General features: G+C 50.7%; 2 protein-coding genes across 8 annotated transcripts in view; one reads left to right on the top strand and one right to left on the bottom strand.

Moving 5' to 3' along the window:
• PPL (periplakin) overlaps positions 1 to 8,660 on the top strand; it is a 58,100-nt gene extending 49,440 nt beyond the window's left edge. Inside the window, exons 13-18 of the mRNA XM_037730457.1 lie at positions 10 to 506; positions 903 to 1,053; positions 2,135 to 2,218; positions 2,982 to 3,098; positions 3,989 to 4,081; positions 5,136 to 8,660. Coding sequence (XP_037586385.1) covers positions 10 to 506; positions 903 to 1,053; positions 2,135 to 2,218; positions 2,982 to 3,098; positions 3,989 to 4,081; positions 5,136 to 7,799 — 3,606 coding nt within the window. The 3' untranslated portion in view covers positions 7,800 to 8,660. The remainder of the gene's footprint in view (positions 1 to 9; positions 507 to 902; positions 1,054 to 2,134; positions 2,219 to 2,981; positions 3,099 to 3,988; positions 4,082 to 5,135) is intronic.
• A 149-nt stretch (positions 8,661 to 8,809) lies between these two features.
• The window catches only part of UBN1 (ubinuclein 1), a 35,245-nt gene continuing 20,580 nt past the window's right edge, over positions 8,810 to 23,474 (bottom strand). For 2 of the 7 annotated variants that reach the window (XM_017506012.2, XM_017506013.2), the window contains 11 exons: positions 22,197 to 22,267; positions 20,753 to 20,882; positions 20,463 to 20,581; positions 20,122 to 20,250; positions 19,739 to 19,885; positions 18,458 to 18,508; positions 18,319 to 18,361; positions 15,976 to 17,193; positions 14,575 to 14,815; positions 14,215 to 14,304; positions 8,810 to 11,076 (listed from right to left, as the gene is read on the bottom strand). In XM_017506012.2, coding sequence (XP_017361501.1) covers positions 11,027 to 11,076; positions 14,215 to 14,304; positions 14,575 to 14,815; positions 15,976 to 17,193; positions 18,319 to 18,361; positions 18,458 to 18,508; positions 19,739 to 19,885; positions 20,122 to 20,250; positions 20,463 to 20,581; positions 20,753 to 20,882; positions 22,197 to 22,267 — 2,289 coding nt within the window. In that variant the 3' untranslated portion in view covers positions 8,810 to 11,026. Of the gene's footprint in view, positions 11,077 to 13,406; positions 13,476 to 13,906; positions 14,305 to 14,574; positions 14,816 to 15,975; positions 17,194 to 18,318; positions 18,362 to 18,457; positions 18,509 to 19,738; positions 19,886 to 20,121; positions 20,251 to 20,462; positions 20,582 to 20,752; positions 20,883 to 22,196; positions 22,268 to 23,474 lie in introns of those variants that run through there. The other 5 variants (XM_017506009.2, XM_017506011.1, XM_017506014.2 and 2 more) reach the window with 4 other exon arrangements.

Genomic DNA, 23,474 nt, shown 5'->3' with positions numbered 1-23,474 from the left:
ACCAACGAGCTGCTACAGATCGAGCCTGAGAAGACGCGGAGTGCGGCTGAGGGCGAAGCCTTCATCCAGGCCCTCCCGGGCAGCGGCACCACACCCCTGCTGAGGACCCGGGTGGAGGACACCAACCAGAAATATGAGCGCCTGGTGCAGCTGCTGGACTTGGCCCAGGAGAAGGTTGACGTGGCCAACCGCCTGGAGAAGAGCCTGCAGCAGGGCTGGGAGTTGCTGGCCACACAGGAGAACTGTCTGAATCAGGACAACACCGTCCCTGAGAGCAGCCGTGTCCTGGACAGCAAGGGGCAGGAGCTGGCAGCCCTGGCCTCTGAGTTACAGGCCCAGAAGTCCCTCCTGGGCGAGGTGGAGCGGAATCTGCAGGCAGCCAAGCAGTGCTCGAGCACGCTGGCCAGCCGCTTCCAGGAGCACTGCCCAGACCTGGAGCGCCAGGAGGCCGAGGTTCACAAGCTGGGCCAGCGTTTCGACAACCTGTGCCAGCAAGTGGAGCGCAGGTGAGGGTATGGTGGGTGGTGGCCATTTTTCTTTTCTAATATGAGAATGTGGTCTAGTTCCCTGTAAGCAGTGCTTTAGCTATGTCCCACAGATTTTGCTGTTTTTATTTTGGTGAGTTTGTCAGATTCTCTGACGACCCCGTGATCTCTCCTTTGAGTCATGGTTACTGGGTCTTGTAATCCACAATCGGCATCTCTGCAAGTCAATGTTAATGGACCCACCTCGTTCTCCACACTCCAACATGACGTTCCCTAATTAACACCCACCCTGTGTGGGAGATGCTTGGGGTATTTCTAGTTAGATTACATTTGGTTGTTTCCCACTTTTTTAAAAAATGAGGGCTCAGTGAGGCATCTGCTCACTGTGGCCAAGGCCTAAATGCTTTGCCTCAGCAGGGCACAGAGCCTGCGGAGTGCCAAGGCAGCCTACGAGGACTACCGCAGTGGCCATGACCACATGCTGCAGTTCCTGGCCAGCATCCCCAGTTACGAGCCCCTGGAGACAGACAGCCTCAGCCAGATGGAGACCAAGCTAAAGAACCAGAAGGTAAGATGGCCGCTTCTGTGGCTCCAGGCACATGCTGGCAAGGGAGGGTCAGAGGTCAGCAAGCCCCCTTCTGGGGAGCCAAGCTCTAGGAGGCAGAGCAGGGCAGAGGCCTACCACAGCTGTATCATCACTGGGCCTCAGCTCTCAGACTCCCAGCACCCAGCACCCAGCCTTCTGAGAACAAGAACGGAGTGTGTGACTCACCTCACCCTCTCAGTGCCCCACATAGGGCCTGGTGCAGAGTGGATGCTCGGCGTGGTTTGGCTACATGAGTGAACAGCTACAGAACGAGGAGGAGCCCTTGTGGGAAAAATCCCATTTCCAAAGACGGGACTCCTGCCTCTCCCATGCCCTACACAGTGCCTTGGGGTGAGGGAGAAGGAACACGGGAAGCCAATGGCTGAGATGCAAATCGTGGGTCCACCCCATCAGCCACATCCCCACCTCGAAAGCTTTGCTTTCCTCACTCATAAGCTGGTGGTCACACTGCTTGTATCCCAGGATTGCTTGAAGATTAAATGACATAATCTGAGTCAGAGAGCAGAACAGTGCCTGGTGGTCCAAAGCATCAATAAACATTTATTTCCTAGCAGAGATAACTATCTTGGCCCTTCTTCACAGGGCCTTAGAACTGCCTTTTGTGGCCAGTCGAGATGGCTCACACCTGTAATCCTATCACTGTGGGAGGCCAAGGTGGGCGGGATCACGAGGTCAGGAGTTCAAGATCAGCCTAGCCGTTATGGTGAAATCCGGTCTCTACTAAAAATACAAAAATTAGCCGGGCATGATGGCCTGTGCCTGTAATCCCATCTACTTGGGAGGCTGAGACAGAAGAATCACTTGAACAGGGGAGGTGAAGGTTGCAGTGAGCCGAGATGGCACCACTGCACTGCGGCCTGGACGAGAGCAAGACTGTCTCAAAAAAAAAAAAAAAAAAAAAAAAAAAAAAAAAAAAAAAAAAAAAAAAAAAAAAAAAAAAAAAAAAAAAAAAAAAAAAAAAAAAAAAAAAAAAAAAACAGAAACTTGATCCATTTTTTTTTTTCCAGTTAGTTTTGATTTTTAAACCCTGTCTTTCTTACAGAACCTGCTAGATGAGATAGCAGGTAGGGAGCAGGAAGTACAGAAGATCTATGCCAATTCCCAGCAGTATCAGCAAGCTGTAAAGGTGAGCCGGGAAACTTCTGCCCGAAGCACAGACAGTAAGGGGCCTCGTTCCACCATCACCTGGCCAGAGAAGCAGCAGGCACCAGCCCTGGCACAGGGGGTGAAGCTGGCCATCCGGAGGCGCTGCTGGCTACTGTGCAAATTGGCACAGGCTTTTGGGAAAACAGCATGGGACTGGGCATGGAATGTCATAAAAGGGTTTTATACTCTAAAGCAATAAACTCTTTGGGGGAATTTGTCCTTAAGGGAAAAGTACAAAAAAAAAAAATGCAGGATAAACAAAATTGTTGCAACAGCATTATTTACAATAGCAAAACTAGTAAGTTAGAAATGACCAGTGTCCAGTGGAAGGGTATGGCTGCGTGAATCAGCATGCATGCACCTGATAGACTAAAGTCAGCAAGCTGGTAAACGTGAGAGGTGGTGGTGGCAAGGTGAAACAGGTTTATGGTACAATGTTAAAAGCAGCAGCAGAACACGAAAATCTCTAGGCATGTAGGAAGCCGGAAGGGGAGTTTGGGGGTGGGGGCGCTGTTTCTTGTCTTTTACATTGTTGAGTGATGGAGCTATGTCCTGCTGAGGTCTCCGTACTTCTGAAAACCTCCTGGCAGTCACTGCAGGGGTGTGGCTTGTGAGGAAGACCCAAGCAGATCATAAAACCAGCACATGGCACAGGACAGGTCTGGGTCAGCCAAAAGGGGTACTGGAACATATCTGTCTCGGCTGTTTTTGTCTACCCTCTGCCACGTCTCTCCCTCACCCAGGACTATGAGTTAGAAGCAGAAACACTAAGGTCCCTTCTTGACTTGGAGAATGGAAGGAGCAGCCACGTGAACAAGAGAGCCAGACTCCAATCTCCCGCTGCCAAAGTGAAAGAAGAGGTGAGCAATGTGGGCGGGCGGGTGTGTGTCTGTGTGTGTGTCTTGGGGCTGAGGTGGAGGCCCAGCTGCCCTGCTCCCCAGGAAGCACTATGTTGCATGTTGGCCTCAGATGCACACACAGCAGGGAAGCCAGAGAGCCCTCCTGTTCGCAAACAGGTTTGATAAGAGAAAAAGAGGAACTTGTTCTAGGGCAGTGACATTGATACACCTAAAAAGACAGCAAGGCCAGACACGACGGCTCACGCCTGTAATCCCAGCACTTTCTCGGGCCGAAGTGGGATAACTGCTTGAGCCCAGAGTTGGAGACCAGCCTGGGCAACAAACCAGGACCCCATATCTACAAAAAATTAGCTAGGCATGGTGGTGCACGCTACTGTAGTCCCCGCTACTCAGGGGGCTGAGGAGGGAGGATCACTTGAGCCCAGGAGTTCAAGGCTGCAGTGAGCTGCAGTCACACCAATGCACTTCAGTCTGAATGACTCTTTAAAAAAAAAAAAAAAAGAAAAAATTTTGAAAACACAGCTGAACAGAGATGCCAGGGCCAGAGGCATGGATTTTGGAAGTTCCTGCTTTGCTCACCTCAGTAAGTACAGCGGAGGGCTGAGATTCGTCCCTTATACACACACACGAGAGGGAACACTGGCGCTCAGAGAGGTACAAAGACTTGCTCGAAGTCAATAGGACCAAGACCCTAGGCTGGATCTTCAGCCTTGAGACCCAGTTTTCTCTCGACCCATGAGACTATCTTCTAACTACAGGAGGAGTGGGCAAGAGCTGTGCCTCTACCCCCAAGTTCCACACTTCTCAAGAGCCGTGCCCGTGCCATCTAGCTCTCTGTTGCTTACCCTGCGGACGCCTGTTAACCCCTCTCCTAAACCTCTTCTATGCAGGAAGCAGCTCTTGCTGCCAAGTTCACTGAAGTTTATGCCATCAACAAACAGAGGCTGCAGAATCTAGAGTTTGCTCTGAATCTCCTCAGACAGGTAATTGATCTTAGTAAGAAATTCTACTTCAAGCTGTTCTAACAGGTGACAAATACAGGCTCTTAGAAAAACGATCTGAATTGATGGGTGTATACCCTTGCTAATGTTTCTGGGCAGGACCAGTGCAGACTGGCCCGAGCCAGTGCTTCTACTGACATGAGAAATTAATACACATTTGCTGAAAGTGAATGCTATTTTTGGCTGGGCATGGTGGCTCATGCCTGTCATCCCATCACTTTGGGAGGCTGAGGTGGGCGGATCACCCGAGGTCAGGAGTTCGAGACCAGCCTAACCAACACGGTAAACCCTGTCTCTACTAAAAATACAAAAACTAGCTGGGCGTGGTGGCACACACCTGTAACCCCAGCTACTCAGGACACCAAGGCAGGAGAATCGCTTGAACCCAGGAATTGGAGGTTGCAGTGAGCCAAGATCATGCCACACTACACTCCAACCTGGGCAACAGAGCAGGACTTTGTCTCAAAAAAAAAAGTGAATGTTATTTTCTGAAGTCCATGATGTTTTATGACAGCACTGTTTGTAATAGCAAGACACAAAACGGTTCAGTATTCATCAGCAATGGGCTAAACTGCAGTCTGTCCATAGAGTGGAAATGGTGGTGCTGTTAAACCATGAAGCGGTACTCTCTGTGCCGAGCCAGAATGATCGGCCGCAGGGTACACAGCAAGGATACCATTTGTGCAGGAAAGACAAACACATGGTGCATACCTCCGACAGACGTGCTTGTGTGAGCACAGAGAGCGTCTGCAAGGCTGACAGACACACCCTAGGAACAGGACCAAAGGCGGGAGTTCATGGTTTCCTCTTAAACTCTTCAACAGCTTAAAAATGTTTTACCTAGTATTTAAAAAAAAAATACCCAAACTAGTTGTTTGATCATCTTGTAAGTAACCCTAGAACTCTACAACTAACAAGAACTGGCACTGAGGGAGTCCCTTGGGATCACAGCACAATCGCTCTAACCAGGTGGGGACAGGCCCCACATGTGCTGCCAAAACATGGCTTTAACCTTGCCTTGTCTTCTCCATCACAGCAGCTGGAAGTAGAAGTGACCCATGAGGCCCTGCAGAGGAACAAGCCGGACTCCGGAGTGGAAGAGGCATGGAAGATCAGGAAGGAACTGGATGAGGAGAAGGAGCGGAGGCAGCAGCTGGAGAACGAGATCAAGAGCACCCAGGAAGAGATCCGGACCCTGCGGAATCAGGGGCCTCAGGAATCGGTGGTGAGGAAGGAGGTGCTCAAGAAGGTGCCAGATCCCGCGCTGGAGGAGAGTTTCCAGCAGCTGCAGAGGACGCTGGCGGAAGAGCAGCACAAGAACCAGCTGCTGCAGGAGGAGCTGGAGGCACTGCAGCTGAAGCTGCGCGCCCTGGAACAGGACACAAGGGATGGGGGACAGGAGTATGTGGTCAAGGAGGTCCTGCGCATCGAGCCTGACAGGGCCCAGGCGGATGAGGTCTTGCAGCTGCGGGAGGAACTGGAGGCACTGAGGCGGCAGAAGGGTGCCCGGGAGGCAGAGGTGCTCCTCCTGCAGCAGCATGTGGCCACCCTGGCCGAGGAGAAGAGCCGGGCACGAGAGAAGGTCACCGAGAAAGAGGTGGTTAAACTGCAGAATGACCCCCAGCTGGAGGCAGAGTACCGACAGGTGCAGGATGACCACGAGCAGGAACGCCACCTCCGAGAGAAGCAGGAGGAGGAGCTGAGCTTCCTCCAGGACAAGCTCAAGAGGCTGGAGAAGGAGCGGGCCATGGCCGAGGGCAAGATCACCGTCAAGGAGGTGCTCAAGGTGGAGAAGGACGCATCCACCGAGAGGGAGGTCAGCGATCTCACCCGCCAATACGAGGATGAGGCTGCTAAGGCTCGTGCCAGCCAGAGGGAAAAGACCGAGCTGCTCCGGAAGATATGGGCCTTGGAGGAGGAGAATGCCAAAGTGGTGGTGCAGGAGAAGGTGCGTGAGATCGTGCGGCCAGACCCCAAAGCAGAGAGTGAAGTGGCCAACCTCCGCCTGGAGCTTGTGGAGCAGGAGCGAAAGTACCGGGGGGCAGAGGAGCAGCTCCGGAGCTACCAGAGCGAGCTGGAGGCCCTCAGGAGGCGGGGCCCCCAGGTGGAAGTCAAAGGCGTGACTAAGGAAGTCATTAAGTACAAGACTGACCCTGAGATGGAGAAGGAGCTTCAGCGGCTCAGGGAGGAGATCGTGGATAAGACCAGACTGATCGAAAGGTGTGATTTAGAGATCTACCAGCTGAAGCAGGAAATCCAGGCCCTGAAAGACACCAAACCCCAGGTCCAGACCAAAGAGGTGGTCCAGGAGATCCTACAATTTCAGGAAGACCCTCAAACCAAGGAGGAGGTGGAGTCTCTGAGGGCAAAGCTCTCAGCGGAGCAGAAGAGGCAAGTGGACCTGGAGAGGGAGAGGGCTTCCCAGGAAGAGCAGATTGCCCGGAAGGAGGAGGAGCTCTCGCAGGTGAAGGAAAGAGTGGTGCAGCAGGAAGTAGTCAGGTACGAGGAGGAGCCTGGCCTGAGGGCCGAGGTGATCTCCTTCGCTGAGAGCATTGACGTGGAGCTCCGGCAGATCGACAAGCTGCGTGCAGAGCTACGGCGGCTGCAGCGCCGGCGCACCGAGCTCGAGCGGCAGCTGGAGGAGCTGGAGCGCGAGCGGCAGGCCCGCAGGGAGGCTGAGCGTGAGGTGCAGCGGCTGCAGCAGCGGCTGGCAGTGCTGGAGCAGGAAGAAGCTGAGGCCCGTGAGAAGGTGACCCACAAGCAGAAGGTAGTGCTGCAGCAGGACCCGAAGCAGGCCCGCGAGCATGCCCTGCTCCGACTCCAGCTGGAGGAAGAACAGCACCGGCGGCAGCTCCTGGAGGGTGACCTGGAGACCCTGCGGAGGAAGCTGGCCACCCTGGAGAAGGCGGAGGTCAAGGAGAAGGTGGTATTTTCTGAGAGTGTCCAGGTGGAGAAGGGCGACACCGAGCAAGAGATCCAGAGGCTCAAGAGCAGCCTGGAGGAGGAGAGCCGCAGCAAGCGCGAGCTGGATGCCGAGGTGAGCCGGCTGGAAGCCCGGCTTTCGGAGCTGGAATTCCATAACTCCAAGTCATCTAAGGAACTAGACTTTCTAAGGGAAGAAAACCACAAATTACAACTGGAGCGGCAAAACCTGCAGCTGGAGACCCGAAGGCTCCAATCGGAAATTGAAATGGCAGCGACGGAAACACAAGACCTGCGGAACATGGCTGTGGCAGACTCTGGGACTAACCACGACTCTAGACTGTGGTCCCTGGAGAGGGAACTGGATGACCTCAAGAGGCTCTCCAAGGACAAAGACCTCGAGATCGACGAGCTGCAGAGGCGCCTGGGCTCAGTGGCTGTCAAGCGGGAGCAGCGGGAGAACCACCTGCGGCGCTCCATCGTGGTCATCCACCCTGACACGGGCCGAGAGCTGTCCCCAGAGGAAGCCCACCGCGCCGGGCTCATTGACTGGAGCATGCTTGTGAAACTCAAAAGCCAGGAGTGTGACTGGGAGGAGATCTCAGTGAAGGGGCCCAACGGGGAGTCCTCAGTGATACACGACAGGAAGTCTGGCAAGAAGTTCTCCATCGAAGAGGCCCTGCAGAGCGGCAGGTTGACCCCTGCTCACTACGACCGTTATGTCAACAAGGATATGTCCATCCAGGAGCTGGCAGTCTTGGTGTCTGGGCAGAAGTAGGCACAGCCCTTGCAACTCTTCTTAGCAGCAGATGCTGGCCCTCTCTTACGACACAGTGACCTCCTTGGTGTCGTCCTCTCCCTGGCCCTGTGCAGGCCAAGCATTTTATAAACAAACACCCTCGCTACCAGGCTGTCAAAGTCCAGCCCACATATGGGACAGGCACTGACTGAAGACAGGCAACTCTCATCCCAACCACTATTCACTCTGAGTAACCCACTTCATCCTCCAGTGATTGGACAAATCCGATACCCTTTTTTCCTCCCCTCTCCCGTACACTCCCAGCAACAAACTCCTCGTGATAACTGCACACAATCTGCGAACCACTAAAGGACAAGCCGACCACAGCAGCCAAGCCCACTCAATGCAGCATGGGCACTAGCACAGCAGACAGTGACACTCTGCCCTACAAAGGGCTAGACCCATTGGGGCTGCTGCCCGCCATGACATCTCTCCAGATTTCTGACTTAAAACCAACTTTCCATCAGAGAAGCCGCCTTGGTAGTCACTTTGTTCATGAAACAGATCTGGGCTCCATGCCAGGGAAGGCAAACAGAAATCACAAGTGTCCAGCCCTCGGTGCTAGAGTGGACAGTAATTGTCAGCCGGACTGTCCCAGCACCAATAGAGAACACTTCAGTTCTGGCACTGAAATCCTTTGATAGTGGATTGTGTTGCTCTTAGCCCTGGTTTCAGTGCTTTACTAGTCTCGCTTATTATCTCATTGGTATTTAGATATACAAAACAGTTGATTATTCACCGAGCAAATTTCTGGTTCTCTGTATCTCATATATAACAGAAAATGGGAACAATAGGGAACTTTATTTAAAGCATGAAAATAAACCTCGTGGCTGGAGCCTACTGGTATGGTCAGCTTGTTTCTTCTTTTACTGCATGCAAGGCTTATTTCCCCCGCTCCCTCTTGTCTTTCAGCCAAAATGGATATTTCATACATACCAGCTCCTATAGAAGCACTACTTGCACAGGGCAGAAAGAAAAGAGAAAAAAAAGTTTTGGAAACCTTGAAACAATTTATTGAATTGCTTTATACAAGATTAACAATCTCCACACCACCCCTAACACCAACATAGTTGCTGCACAAAAGCCACAGCCCCTCTCACACCTAAGAAATGGCCACGCCTGGTAAGTGCTCAGAGACATTTGCTGCGCCAAGGAAACCCCTGCAGTCCCCAGACCCCAAGGCCACTCTGCCCCACCCTCTGCCGCGGCCTCGCCTGTAGATCTGCCTTGCCATGGCTGTTCAGTCATTCGCTCTTTCATTACCACAAATAAAGCATAAACAAGAAAAAGAAATCTCAAACTCCCCATCAAAGAAACATTTCCCTGAGGCAAGAGGCATCACTAGATTCCTAAAAATGAGGGTATTCTGCTCCAGCTGCACGCGCAATGGTACATGGGGAGGAGGGAGCACCAAAGGGAAAGGAAGGAGGGGCTGGGACCCGGGTGTTCGTGGGCAGAGAAGCCTGGAGAGTCCCTGCTCAGCCTCCGCTGCCGGCCTCTGCTTGGCTTTGAGCTCAGCAATACAAATCTCTTCTTTGGCTCTTTTGCTACTACCTAAGACTACTCTGTAAACAAACTGGAAATCCAAGTTGCAAAAAATATATATAACAAAGGGATAAGGAATCCACTTAGCCCAACGTGAAACACCTATCAGTTCTTATGTAAAAAAAAGAGTCAGAGCAGAGGCCAGGCCAAAGGGTGGACAGAGGTCTTGCTCCTTGGGAAACCGTAAAGGCCAGCAAACCTCTGCATGAAGGATGAGTTACCGAGCACTATACCCTGGGAGTCAGGAGCCAAGAGCAGTCCATTTTCCCACAGTATGTGCTAAGGATGCTGTATACTCTCAATGTGCCTGAGATCACCTAACTGGAGCAGTCAGTTCAGACTCACATTGTGGCACAGACCTCACAGGACAGGCAAATGCCCTCAACCCTTGTGAAACAGCCACTGGTTGAGTGGTAACTTAGGAGCTCTGCAGTAACTGTTCTAGCCTCTGATCTACTCTCCAAGCTCTTCCGCACAGCACCCTTAGTTCGACACGTAACCCCACTGCCTGGAGAGCCCCAGGACTTCAAGGCCTATCTCTGCCTGGCAGACACTTCACAGAGGCCTGTTTCTGCAGATCTACCTAAGAATGATTCCTAAGAAGACAAACTGGAATGTCTATCTGTGACTTGGGACCCCTGGTGTCCTTGGCCTTCAGAGAGATGAAGGGCTTTGGGCTCTGCAGTCCAACTGCACAAACTGGAAAATGGGAGCCCTGGCTACACTGGGACTTGGAATTTGGGGGCCCAGACAGCCTTCTAGTCAGGACGGCACAGATAATGATGTGCAAGTGTAAAAAACTCAGTTAAATAAAACTGGCTATGTCTTGAATACAGACAGATCTTTAAAAACGTCTTCATCTCAGATCCACTCAGGGCTGAATGGACATGTGTTGTTGAATTCTGCTCCACCATAAAGGCACTGGAATTATGTCTTCCTATAATATAATGTGTGAAGAACAGTCCCCTTCTATCCAATGCATTTAATGGTAATGATGAAAACTGAGCCCAAAATAGGTGTCTGTAAAAATCCTATCACAATTGTTGAATCTACAAAGGTCTTTTCTCTAAAAGAGTTTCACTGTCATGTTCCGAGGAGAAACTGGCCCCCAAGTGAGCACACCTTAGGTGTTCTTACTATTTTGCAGGGACAATGTAGGTCTCCCAGCTGTGGCTCTGGCCTGGGTTTTGTCCTCTTGAGCACACAGCCTGGAGATGGGACGGCACCGTGACCATCCAGGGAGCTTACTGTGGCCAGAATGAGCCCCTGGGCAGTGGGACGCTCTGAGGTACTCTGACCAAACGCCAGGGGGTCGGGCAGATTCACACGCAGGTGTGCCGACTGCTCTGCCACCAGAGCCTGTAAACACTGTGCCTCCTGCCACAGCCCAACACACACCCCGGCCTAGAGCTGTCCCTCCAACACCGTCAAGCAACAGAGCCGTAAGGCCCAGAGCATGGGGAAGTATGCGCCTCCTCAGCAGCAAGGGGACAGCTCCCTCTGTGGGAGGCATGTCAGAAGTGCCAAGAAGCGCTCCACTGAGAACTCACACTCCTCCAGAAGAACACCAAGCAGCAGAAAGGGCGCAGTGAGTGTCCATCCTGGGAGACCACATTCTGATTCCACCCAGACCCAAGTGGCAAGCCTTGCCTCTGAAGCGGTCATAATTTCCGTGGTACAGCAGGCCCTTTCCCGTGAAGCTGAGAAGCACCTGGAAAAGAGTAAGAAAAATCAGAACACAAGTTTTTTAGGCTCTCTGATTTCCTTAAGGCAGTGGTAACCAAACTTCAAGGGGATCACCTAAATAGCAGAAGTCCCCAAATGCTGAGTGTTCCAGGGCTCAAACGAGCCACGAGATATTGGCCAGTGGTTAGCCGTGTCCACTGCTCCTGGCCACAGCCTGCAAGCACACGAGCACTGTGAGGGTCAGTGGCCATTCAGCACAGAGAATAGCGACTCTGCTATGCAACTTGGATTTCTTCGTCTCAGGCTACAATTGCCATCCCAAGGTGAGGTCTGACAATGACAATCACATAGAACTCAAAGCAGCAATGATCATTCATTTTCTTACCATCAAAAGACACAGGTCCTATAAAGACAATTTCAAAGGCACTAGCATTCTCAGTCCACAGAGGAAAGGAAAGCAATGCAGATATAAGTCACATAGCTGAAACGCTCAAATAGCTTCTCACTCGCATCTCGTGTCCTCCTATATGCTGAAGTACATCTAAGGAAGTGAGAGCAGCTCACTTGGATAACCCTGTTTTGGCATAGTTGATTTTCTGATTGCCATTTTTCCCCTCCGAACTTTTAAACTGATGTAAAAAAAATTTTGGGGTGGGGACAGAATTTCGCTCTGTCACCCAGGCTGTAGTGCAAAGGTGAGATCTCTGCTCACCACAACCTCTGCCTCCCAGGTTCAAGCAATTCTCCTGCCTCAGCCTCCCAATTAGCTGGAATTACAGGCACGTACCACCCCACCTGGCTAATTTTGTATTTTCAGTAGAGATGGGGTTTCTCCATGTTGTTCGGGCTGGTCTCAAAACTCCTGACCTCAGATGACCCACCCACCCTGGCCTCCCAAAGTGCTGGGATTATAGGCGTGAGCCACCACACCCCCAGCTGAAAATTTTTTTTTAAGAGATGAGGTCTCACTATGTTGCCCAGGCTGGAGTACAGCAGCTATACCCCTCTAATTTCTGGGTTCAAACAATCCTCATGCCTCCCAATGCCATCATGTCCAGCCTCTGATACCCTCAAAAAGTTTTACAAACTGACACATAATAATAGTACGTATTTTATGGGGTACACAGTGATGTTTTGACACCTACAATTTGTAGTGATCAGATTAGGATCACTAGCATATCCATCATCTCAAACATTTATCATCTCCTTGTGTTGGGGACATTCAATATCCTCTTCCTAGCTATTTGAAACTACATACTATTGTTAACCATAGTCACCCTACAGTGGTACAGAACACTAGCACTTATTCTTCCTATTCTGATAGCCTTTTCATACCCAGAGGAAAAATGAAAACATAGCAGAAACCAATCTTTTTTTTAATTTTTTTTGAGACAGGGTCTCACTCTTGCCCAGGCTGGAGTGCAGTAGCATGACCACAGTTTGCTGCAGCCTCGACCTCCTGGGCTCAAGTGACTCTTCTGCCTCAGCCTCCTGAGGAGCTGGGACTACAGGCACATGCCACCACATCTGGCTAATTTTCTTCTTTTAATGTAGAGATAGGGTCTTGTCATGTTGCCCAGGCTGGTCTGGAACTCCTGGACTCAGGCAATTCTCCTGCCTTGGCCTCCCGAAGTGCTGGGTTTACAGGTGCAAGCCACCACAGCCAGCCTCAATTACTTTGCTTTTCTGAGAGTGATGTTCCTGGGAGCAAGGAAAGGCAGGGCAGCCTGACAATGAAAAGACCCCTGCTCTCACCGAAGTGGCTCTGCAGCCTCCAGTTTGTAGAGGAAGTCACTGCATTTTACTGCTCCTCCCAAGGAAAGGAGGAGTCACCAGTGTTTTAGGCTTAGCCCCTCAAAGAAGCAAAATTTCCATTGTGGTGATTTACAAATCCACTCTTGCCCCATATGGCCTGTGGCATTCACTTTAAAAGCCATGGTGCCAGGGATCCACAGCACATCATGAAACAGACATTAACCTGAGAGACATGCAGCACAGGGGGTCCTTACTCCCACCTGGCACCAGTTCACCAGGGTTACCTCGGCTGGCTTCTGTAAGAGTGGCTCCCCTTATCCAAGTAGCACGTCTACAGCAGGAAGAACACTAGGTCAAAGCCAAGATACCATGAGACTTCCCATACCAGAATTCCAAGAGGCATACCCAAGAATCGAGGACTCAGGACACAGTGAGACAGATACACTCAGTGCAAAGGTGCCAGCCCTCTTCTCAGGTACAACCAAACCAGCCTTAAGCCTGGGGCTTTTAGACTCCCTATTTCAGAAGGCGGTGTTCTACAGGGAGCACCGGCCACCTGCCTGGTGTGCTCCAACATCTGTTTTGATGGAGTTTTTACACCTGGACAGATTTAAGGTTGCTCCTGTCAAAGTCTTGCACTGTGGCCTCTGGCTGCTACTTGGATTTTCCCTTTAATGGAAACAAAGTTTAGAGAGCCTTCTGTGAAGCAATCATATCTGGAAAGTGGAGCAGCTTGCATTTCAAGGCCTTGTACCTAATTAGCCCTTGGAGAAGATACACCATTACCATTTTTTTTTTTTTTTTCTGGGAGATGGAGTCTTGCTCTGTCACCAGGCTGGAGTGCAGTGGCGCGATCTCAGCTCACTGCAACCTCCGCCTCCCGGGCTCAAGCAATTCCCCTGCCTCAGCCTCCCGAGTAGCTGGGATTACAGGCGTGTGCTTCCACACTCAGCTCATTTTTTATATTTTAGTAGAGATGGGGTTTCACCACATCGGCTAGGATGGTCTCGATCTCCTGACCTTGTGATCCACCCGCCTCAGCCTCCCAAAGTGCTGGGATTACAGTTGTGAGCCACCGCACCCGGACCATTAACCTTTTATTAACTGAAGAGAAAAAAACCGAGCTGAGGGTTGGGAGCTCCTCCACTGCACACAAAGCTCTCCCCCTGCAACTTTCCCTGTGATCACACAGGCCGAGGCTGACCCAGTGGCAGCTCCAATGGGGGACCAGTGGAAACCCCAAGAGAAGCACGTGTTACCCTGAGTACTAACAAAGCACAAAGTACAAACCAAAACAACAGCAGCAACAAGGCAAAGACACCAAGACCCTTAGCAGTGGCACAGCACCTAGGGGCAGAGAGGGTGAAGGCACACAGTGCGCATGGCACACTGATCGTCGGGCGATTACCTGGCAGACTCTGCGGGATATGGGTGGGCACGGCAGCGTGTGGGAGAGGCGCTGCGTGGGGTGGGCTGGAGTGCAAGCCAGCCAGAAGACCTGAGAGAAAACAGGAGGGGAGAAAAGAACAAAACACACACATTGAAGACAGGAACAGAAAAGCAGCTCCAGCAGCCAAGAGCCCCCGACAACCTACCAGGCCAGTCTGGGTACCACACCCAAAAGGGCAGGGCCTCAGCACTGTTCCCCGAGATGTTCCCCACAGTCACACACCAGACTCAAACACAGGAACCAGAGTACACAACAGCAGGAGCCCTGGCAACAGCCTAGAGGTTTCCCAGCGACCAAAGGCAGCAAAGAAGCACTTACTGTGGCCAAGGCCATGGTGGAAGGGTCCGGGGGCAGGGCCTGTGACGATGGCATCCTTGGAGACCCCTGCTTTGGCAGAGGAGTCGGTGCTGAAGGAGAGCACGTGGACAGGAATCGGGACGGGGGTTATAATTCCCAGGGAGTTCGAGCTCATGGCCCCAGACAGCTTTGGGCTGCTGGACTTGTAGGGCGAAGGCATCAAAGAGGAGCTGGCCAGCAGCAGAGTCCCACCCGCTCCTTTCTAAGGAAGAAACACAGCAAGCAGTAAGAATTCCAGTCCTGTTCCCAGCTGACTCACAACAAACCTGGCAGCACAAAGGAGGATACACACATGCAGGTCAGATGGCCCTGGGAGGCACCCTCTGATCCTCAGCCCTAAAGACAGGACCCAGGACACTCTTTATGAATCAACATGGAATGGATTCCAGGGAACCAAATTTTTTAAAAAGCAGGATATTAAATACATCTCCTACACAATTTGCAGTGAGCTGTGACCGCACTATTGCAGTCCAGCCTAGGAAGACAGAGCCAGACTCTGTCTCAAAAAAATGAACAAATATGTCTCCTTGGTGAAGGGAAAAATACTGTCATAATCTATAAATGTTCATGTATATTTATACACGTGAAAATATATTTACATACAGATATACATACACATACATACATGCATTTGTATTTATTAATCTTTCATTTAAAAAGAAAGGAAAATGAACCAGAAACCAAGAAGCATAGTTAACCTTACAGGGATGGTGGATGCAGGGAAGAGGAAATGAGACCTCCAACAGACCTTTCTATGGTTTTGTCTTTTTAACCACATAATTTATATATTAGAAAAAGAAAAAAAAAATGCTCATTCCCTCTTCCTGAACCTGCTGTAATTACACACAATCAGGACACATTAATTATTGGACTCAGTCCTTCTAAAACCAGCAGAATCACTCTTAGAAGGTACTGCTATTCCTGGGCCATGAACACCTCCACATGACTACAAACTGACAGGGGACAGCATTTCCGCCCCTGTTTGTTTGCAGAGAAGGAGAGGCAAGGGGTCACGGAAGGCAAGTGCTGTGGCTCTTTCGGTGGCACACACAAGAGGTCATGGAAGGCAAGTGCTGTGGCTCATTCTGTGGCACACACAGACCCAGCCTCTGAAAAGGCACAGTGCTGGCCGTCCTTTCGCTCCCTTGCCCTCCTCAGAAGGTTTTGGCCATCCTGGCCCTCCAGGATGGAAGCACCAGAAAAGCAAATACCTGAAAACAGGAAGACAAGTCTCCCTTCCTCCATCTGAGCCCACTGTTCCTACCCGACCTGTGGTTTCAGATCTCACGTTGCACCAGAGGCAAGGCAAGAACCTCATCCCCAAGGCCCCTGCAAGTGGGGCAGGGCAGGCTGGATACTCACTGGCAAGGAGGTAGACGATGTCACACTAACTGCAGAGGGCTTTGGGGACGAGGTCAGCAACTTTGCCACTCCCTGGGTCCCACTGCCGGAATCTCCGTTTGGACCACCTGGAGGGGCGACCAGGGTCAACTTCTGGGAAACGGGCATTTTTTTCCCTGCTGAGCTTGGTACAGGTCGGCTGGTGGCCTGTCCCACAGAGGGAGGCTGTATGCCAGGGAGCAGGTTCCCAGAAGCAGAACCTTGGACCGGTGTTCCTCCTGACGAAGAGCTGCCAGAGGAAACCCCATGTTTGGAAATAGAGCTGGCAAAGGGATTACTCTTATAAGATGAGCCTGCAGAGCTGGCTGAGTGTGGCTTTGCTGGATGGCTCAGGGCAGAAGAGGACGAGGCTGGGGTCTTATGAGAGCTGCTGCTAGAGGCTGGCAGGCCTCCTGAGGTGGCTGGTGCGGAGGGGTGAAAGCCCTGGCCTTTGGCCGCTGTCTTCACTAGCTGCAGGAGGGAACGATGACACTGTGGAGGGGAAGCCTTTGGGCCTTGGAGCTTATTGGCAAATGGAGATTGGGGTGTGAAGTTTTTCTGCTGCTGAGTGCCGGCATGAAAGACTTTTACCTGGGGGCTGGGCAAGGGAACTGCCACCTGGGGCCCATGAGACGTCCGTGGCAAGCTGTGGTGCTTTGCTTTGGACTGGTGTACTTCTGGCAGGCCCTTACTGAGGGGAGCCTGGCAGGGCAGCTCTTTGTAGCCAGAACTCTCCGGTTTTTTCTCCTGAGAGGACTGCCCCAGTGCCAGAGCCTGTTCTGCCAGAAAATTAAGGGGTGATTGCAGAGAGCTAGCTGGTGGTGGAGCAGAAGGGTTAGGCTTTGCAAAGTTCCTTTTTTCCTCTGTACATAAAACTCCTCCAACTTTTTCTGCAGGTGCTTTTGAGGGTGCAGGCAGTGTGAACTCAGAGTTCCCAGCTGCTCTGCTATTCAGTGCAGCCAATTCCTTGGACACGGCTTCCACAGAGGAGGCTGGATTATGGATCAAGTCTTCATCCAACGAGTCCTCCAGGGTGACAGAAAGAGGGTTAGCAAGGCCACCCGATGCCTGGGATGGGAGCTCCCTACTTGAGGCTCCAGTGCTCAGGGCTCCTGTCTGGTGATCTGAGGGCAAAGCAATGGGGCCGCCAATCTGTCCTGATGAGACAGAAACCTTTTTATCAGGCTTCATAGACGATTCCTAAAGGAAAACAGAAATGTTGGTGTTTAGAAAGGTCCAAAGATGCCAACATTGGCCTGTTGTGAGGAAGCAAACACATGAACTTGAGTCGCAAAAAACTGGGACTTCCTGTATAATTACAAACAAGTGGTGGGAGAGTAGAAGCTGCGCCCACCTTGACTTTAGATGCCATGACTTCAACACCCCCTGGTGAGTATCTGGTTGGCCAGAGCCAGGTTTACCCTGGCATACTTCGTTACGAAGAACAAATATATCACCAAGAGACATTTTTTTGTTTTGAAAAGTGCAAGACTCTCATGAAGAGACACTCTGCCTACTGGCATTCCCACTGTCTCAACGTGCTCCTAGCTGCAATCAGACCAAGGCATGGCGTAAGAATTGCCTTACAGCAGGTCTGTTTTCCTCCCAGATTTCTCCCAGCACCGACCTCCTAAGAATGGATTCAAAGAAGAGGGCTTTTTTCATGGGAAAAGGAGTTGGGTCTAATCCTTCACTCCTGCAGCCCCGGTACTTAATACAGTGTCTGAGACATTGTGAGAGCTCAACAGATACTCAAGAGTAAATGACCTGCATATCTCATTCTCATGGTCTGCTTAGGGATGGCTAAGGACACAACACTAAGAACTGGCAAAAATGTTGATAAACAGCAATTTTTACTACACTGAGAGGTTTCTGCAACATCTAAGTGTCTACTCTTAAGCCACTGCACTGCCCTCCATTTCTGCCTGGTAGCTCAGCAAAGTCACCTTCCCTTTCTGCTGTGGCTCCAAGCTAAACTGCACTTGGCTAGAGTATATTTCTTTCCATACAAAGATCATCACAGTGTAATAATACATTCACACCTGCAGGAGCTCTTGACTCCTCAGAGGGCTGCCAAGAAGATCCCACTTAATCCCACAAGAACCCCAGGAACTGGGCCAGCTGCATACTGTTTGTAGAACCAAGGCTAGAGGGAGGGTAAGTGGCTCCGTTCTCTGTCCTGGTAGACTGCAAGAATGCCATCCTGAATAGCTGTCCCCAGACCAATGAAGCTCAATGAGCTTCCACAGTCACTTGAGAAATTTCCAGAGCATGGTTGCAGGGAGATGAGCATAGCTGACGTGTAACCTGAGCAGGATGACTCACCTTCACTTTGATTTTAGAAGGGGTCATAACTTTCTTCTTGGCCCTGTTCAAAGGAATGAGCACAGAAAAGGTTTAGAGGATATCCATAGGAGACCAAAACAACACTTACTCCGAGGTGTGAAAACACCAAGATACTCACAGGATTGAAGTCAGATGCCCGTGGCCTCGTCTGCTCTCCTTGAACAGAGTCCTGAAAGACACAAAACACTGGGCATCTGTACATGCCCCATAAAGCTGGGACTCTGCTTCCAGAGCTTTGCTAGTGTTCCTGGAATTCAGTGGCTATTAAATGTCAGTCAGCTGGGCACGGTGGCTCATGCCTGTAATCCCAGCACTTTGGGAGGCTGAGGCAGGTGGATCATCTAAGGTCAGGAGTTCGAGACCAGCCTGGCCTATAATATAGTGAAACCCTGTCTCTACTAAAAATATAAAAAGTAGCCAGGTATGGTGGTGCCTGTAGTCCCAGCTACTGAGCAGGTTGAGGCAGGAGAAGCGCTTGAACCCAGGAGGCAGAGGTTGCATTGAGCTGAGATCGTGCCACTGTACTCCAGTCTGGGCAACAGAGCAAGACTTTGACCGCCCCCTCCACAAAAAAAAGGTCAATCAATTGGTGAGCCAAATTCCTGGTGAGAGGATCACAATGGGCCACATTGGCTGCCCAAAGGCTGAGTCTGGTTTTTACCAAGAAACTGTATGGCTCTGCCCCAGACTTCTCATGGTGATGCTTCCCTAAAGGTCAAGCACTTTCCTTACTGCCTATGCCCTCCCTTCCAAGAATAAAACATGGAGTGACTCAGCATGTCTTTGTCCTGAAAAACTCAACAAAAATGTTCTTTATCTGAGTCCAGCCTATGTGGAGAGGACAGCAATTTCAAAGGTTCAAAGATCTGTTAGCACAACAGATGATTTGGGCCCAATCCAGACAATCACTCCAGATAAGTTTCTCTGTCCCATGTACGACAGAAGTACTTCATTTGCAGGAAGCAACTTCGTACAAGGCAGCCTCTGAGATAGAAGCCTGGCATTTAGTTCCAATAAGGAATCATCCCTGCTACCTTGCAAATGTGATTTCTTCAGGAACATCAGGAAAGACCCAAGAAGAATCCACCTCTCAAATGCTCTCAGGAGCCCATATGTTAAAACAGGAAAATGCATACTGAGATGGGAGGCCAAACCTCAACTGAAGTGGGACAAGAAATGACAAAGACAAAACCCCACAGGCAACTTCCCTTCCTCCAGGGAAAACCTGGAAGACCCTTTCCCAGCTACCTGCATGTCTCCCAATTACTCAGGTGAGATCAGAGTTGAGGCAACTAGACAGTCACTCCCTGCGGGCTGGGATCCCGTTGGCCTGGCACAAAAGCAGCGTTCAAACATGTCTTGACTGCACAGATGCCCGATCTCGGCACACAGCCCTCACCTGGCCTGCATCCAGCCTTTGGGCCAGAGGGGCTTGACTTCCGAGTCCAGAAAGGCCTTCACGCAGTCCTCCCAAGCCTGGGCTTTGTTGTTCCTCTCCAGGTCATGGCTCTCCAGTTTGATCTTCACCACCTGGCACAGCAGCTCCCTGAGAAGGAAGCAGAAATCATAAACTCCAAACTACTCCAGATGTTTCTTCAAGGTTCCAATCATGTGCTTTCAGCAGCCCTGATGAAAGCAAACGAGCCTAACCTTTGTCAACAATAGGGGACATTTAGTGCTCAGATACTGCCTCACCAACCCTCCAGAGAGGCCAAGCACCAATAGTGCTCAGACACTGCCCCACCAACCCTCCAGAGAGGCCAAGTCCCAGTGCAGGCACACCTGATCTCATCGTTCCACTGGAACTTCTTCCGGGGTCCCATTATCCTCCTGCCCCCTTTTTCTTCATCTTCTTCCTCATCTGAACAAATCCGGTCCCTCTGCTCCTTGTCTTTCTCCTCTTCCAGCATCCTATGGGGTGAACAGAACTACATGGGGCCCCAAGGCGCTCCTCCCCACCACCTCTCCACTCACGCTCTGCACAACTGGGACTTCACAGAGAATGAGAAAAGGCCAAAGAAGAGCTAAGTGGCTCCTTTGGAAATGGCAGTACATACTGAGAAATGGGAGGGCAAGAGGCAAGATGGGAGGTTCACGCCACCGAAGTGCCAGGACACACTTACTTGGCGACCTTTGCCTGCGTGTGTGCCTGGCATTCGTCCTGGTACTTGGCCATCTGCTCCGGCATTGCCCTGCCAATGGCTTCCTTCAGCTTCTGGAGAGGCTCCTTCAGACGCCCCCCCTGCAGAGGGCAGGACATAATTCAAGGCAGGTTTACACATGGCCCTTACACTTGGGATGCAAGATGGGGAGATCACAAGGAGGCAGTGCGGCAGCAGATGTGGCATCGATGAAGATTCAGTCACCCCTCCACCAGGTCCCAAAGCCAAAGGGCTTCACTTCAGTCACCCACCTGTTCATAGAGGTGAAGTTTCCGAGCACGCTTGAGCAGGGCATCCTTGCTGCAGGGCAGGAATGATGCGAGATAGGCATATACGCCAGAGCGGACCTGACTGCTCAGCTCCCGAGTCTGCGCCTCTATGCTGAAGAAGAGAACACAGTCACCACTGGCTGCAGCCCGCTGCAACTCCTGTCTTCATCGGCTCCCGTACGTGCAGAGGAAAGTTAGCAGCCAAAGGCAGGTCAGATCCTGTCTTGTAGGTCACACAATGAAACTGAGGGCCCACAGAAACACATCTTCAGCAATCAACAAACAAGAACAACTCCCAACCTGATGAACATGGCTAAGTAATGTGGGTTAAGGCTCAGGTCAAAAACAAGACCAGGAAAACAGAGCCCAGAAGAACAAGCTTTGAAGCACTAAATTTCAGAGAGAAAACATAAAGCTTTCAAAGTAGAAAGTCGTAAGTTACTTGGGGCTGACAGGAAATACTTTCCAGCAGCATTTCTTTATTCTACCCCCTAGTTCCCAGTTCTATCAACCATTATAATGTTAGGGAAAGCCCCACCCCTCCAGTTTCTCCCTCTAAAAAAGCAACAACAACAACAAAAATTCTCTTCAATGCCTTGAGCTGTCCATATTTGGCACACTCAAGCAAGTTCCTTGTTTATACAATCCTCTCATCCATGCCAGTGCTCAGGTGCTCTCCGCAGCCCACACTTCCTGACCCAAGGGGCTGATCCAGGTCCTGGCCAGGATAGCCCGTTTGCTAAAACACACCCACATACTGACAACTCATCTTAATGACAACCTCCTCAGCTGTTGAGCAACAAGCTTCTCCTGCCACAAACTGCAACCAGGAGAAAAGCTGCAACACTGCAGGCCAGGCCACAAGGATTCGCTTTTCTCAATCTGGATTTATAGACCTTTGCTCTTCTGCTTTTTAGCCCAATTCACACAGCGTGGTGCCTCAGAGGCTCAGGAGTATGGGAACAGCATTACAGGACGATGCACATGGCACTAGGATCAGGAGTGTGAGCGAGAGGGGACCGGCCAGGGACGCCATGCAACACCTGAGGCAGAGCAGGTCCCTGAGGCCACCAGGCTATCTCTCATTCTTCACAATTCTGAGAGACAGGAAAGCAACACCTTCTCTCTCTCTTGTCATCTTGTACCTACCAAGAACTCCTCTTCTAACAGGCCATGATTATCATATGCTATTAATGCCTGCTGCCCCAAGATCAGAAAGGTCTATGGCTTCTGGAGAAAAGTATTTGGTGTCCCTGTTGTGTTTTGTTTTTTAACAGAAAAACATCAAACCATGTTAATCCAATCCTTTTATCTCACTGGTGGTCACTTTTACGCAGTTCAATTATACTCCCATTCTCCCCTGGTTGGCTCACCCCAAGCGCAGTAATAGCAGAAACAGACAGACAGACAGACAGAAGATACTCACTCTAATAGGATTCCATTAATATCCTGGGTGAAGAACTTCTGTCTGCTCTCCCCCTCAGCAGCTCTGGCAGCCTGGTGCACAGCAGACAGTAACAGCCGTTAGTGCACTTTCCCCACATGTCCCTCGAGCTCACCCACAGGGACAGGAGTCACTGCTCCATAAAGAGCACCTGTCGATACAGTCACACTGCCACCTTTCGACTCCACCCTAGTCCCAGGTTAACTTCGCCTGTGATCAATATGCTCTCTTCAAATGATGCTACATCATCTGTGGGCTGCTAGTTCTCCTCAGGACTTAAAACAGTCACAGAAAAGAAAATCACAGAGTCAAAGCAATTACAATGCACTTTGTCAGAGGCCAATATGGCCAACTAACCCGTGTCCATATGCTATCAACTATACCATTAGTTGGGATTTCCATGTATCTACAGTACAAAAATAATCAAAACTTCCACCAGCCTATAGGATTTAAAGGCCTTTTATCTACAAAAATAATAATAATGTGTAGCTCTAGTACTTAAGGACATTAAAACTCTTTGAAAATTCCTAATCTACTTATGGTATACAATAAGCTCTCTATCATCCAGACCATGTGTATAACTAACCCAGCACACCACCTATTAACACAAGGTTATAGGGATTTTGGGACAGTCTTAGTTTACTTTCCAAAAGAACACAGTTAACACACACCCAGGATGGCAAGCTCAAAGACTCCTGAAGCAACCATGGCAGGCAGCCAAGACGCTGAGAGAAGACAGAAAAGCAGACCCTGCAAGAGTTTGCATTAGGGGTTCTCACACTTGGTTGCATACTGAAATTCCTGGGAAGCTTGGACCAACTCAGGCCACTCAAATCGCAATCTCTGGAAAGGAGACTCAGAAATGCACACTCTCTAAAAGTGGCTCAAGTACTCTTTCAAAGCAACCGGGCTGACACTGATGTGCAAAAAGGGCTGGGAACCACCCATCTAAACCCAAGAGCTGCTGGTTTGAAGGCTTTGGGTGAAATAAAATTTCTGAAATCAGACATGAGATATAATAATGACAGCAAACAAGGGTGATAAGGTGACTATCTAGAACGAAGTGATCAACTCCTCTGAAACTGCAGACACTGCTAACGCCCCCCTTCACCATCATCTCCCCCACTTATCTCCTCTCATTGCATCCTCTGGGGTCCCTTCCAACCATTCAAACTTCTCCATCTGCCTCCTCCACCAGCTCCTTTCCATAAGTGGACCCCAGGATTCTCCATAGAACCCACTTCTCCCAATACCTTCTTC

This window comes from Cebus imitator, unplaced genomic scaffold (genome assembly GCF_001604975.1).
Source record: "Cebus imitator isolate Cc_AM_T3 unplaced genomic scaffold, Cebus_imitator-1.0 Scaffold346, whole genome shotgun sequence".
NCBI classification, from domain to species: Eukaryota; Metazoa; Chordata; class Mammalia; order Primates; family Cebidae; genus Cebus; species Cebus imitator.
The sequence above is the reverse complement of the archived record's forward strand: the minus strand, read 5'-3'. Positions and strand labels throughout refer to the sequence as shown.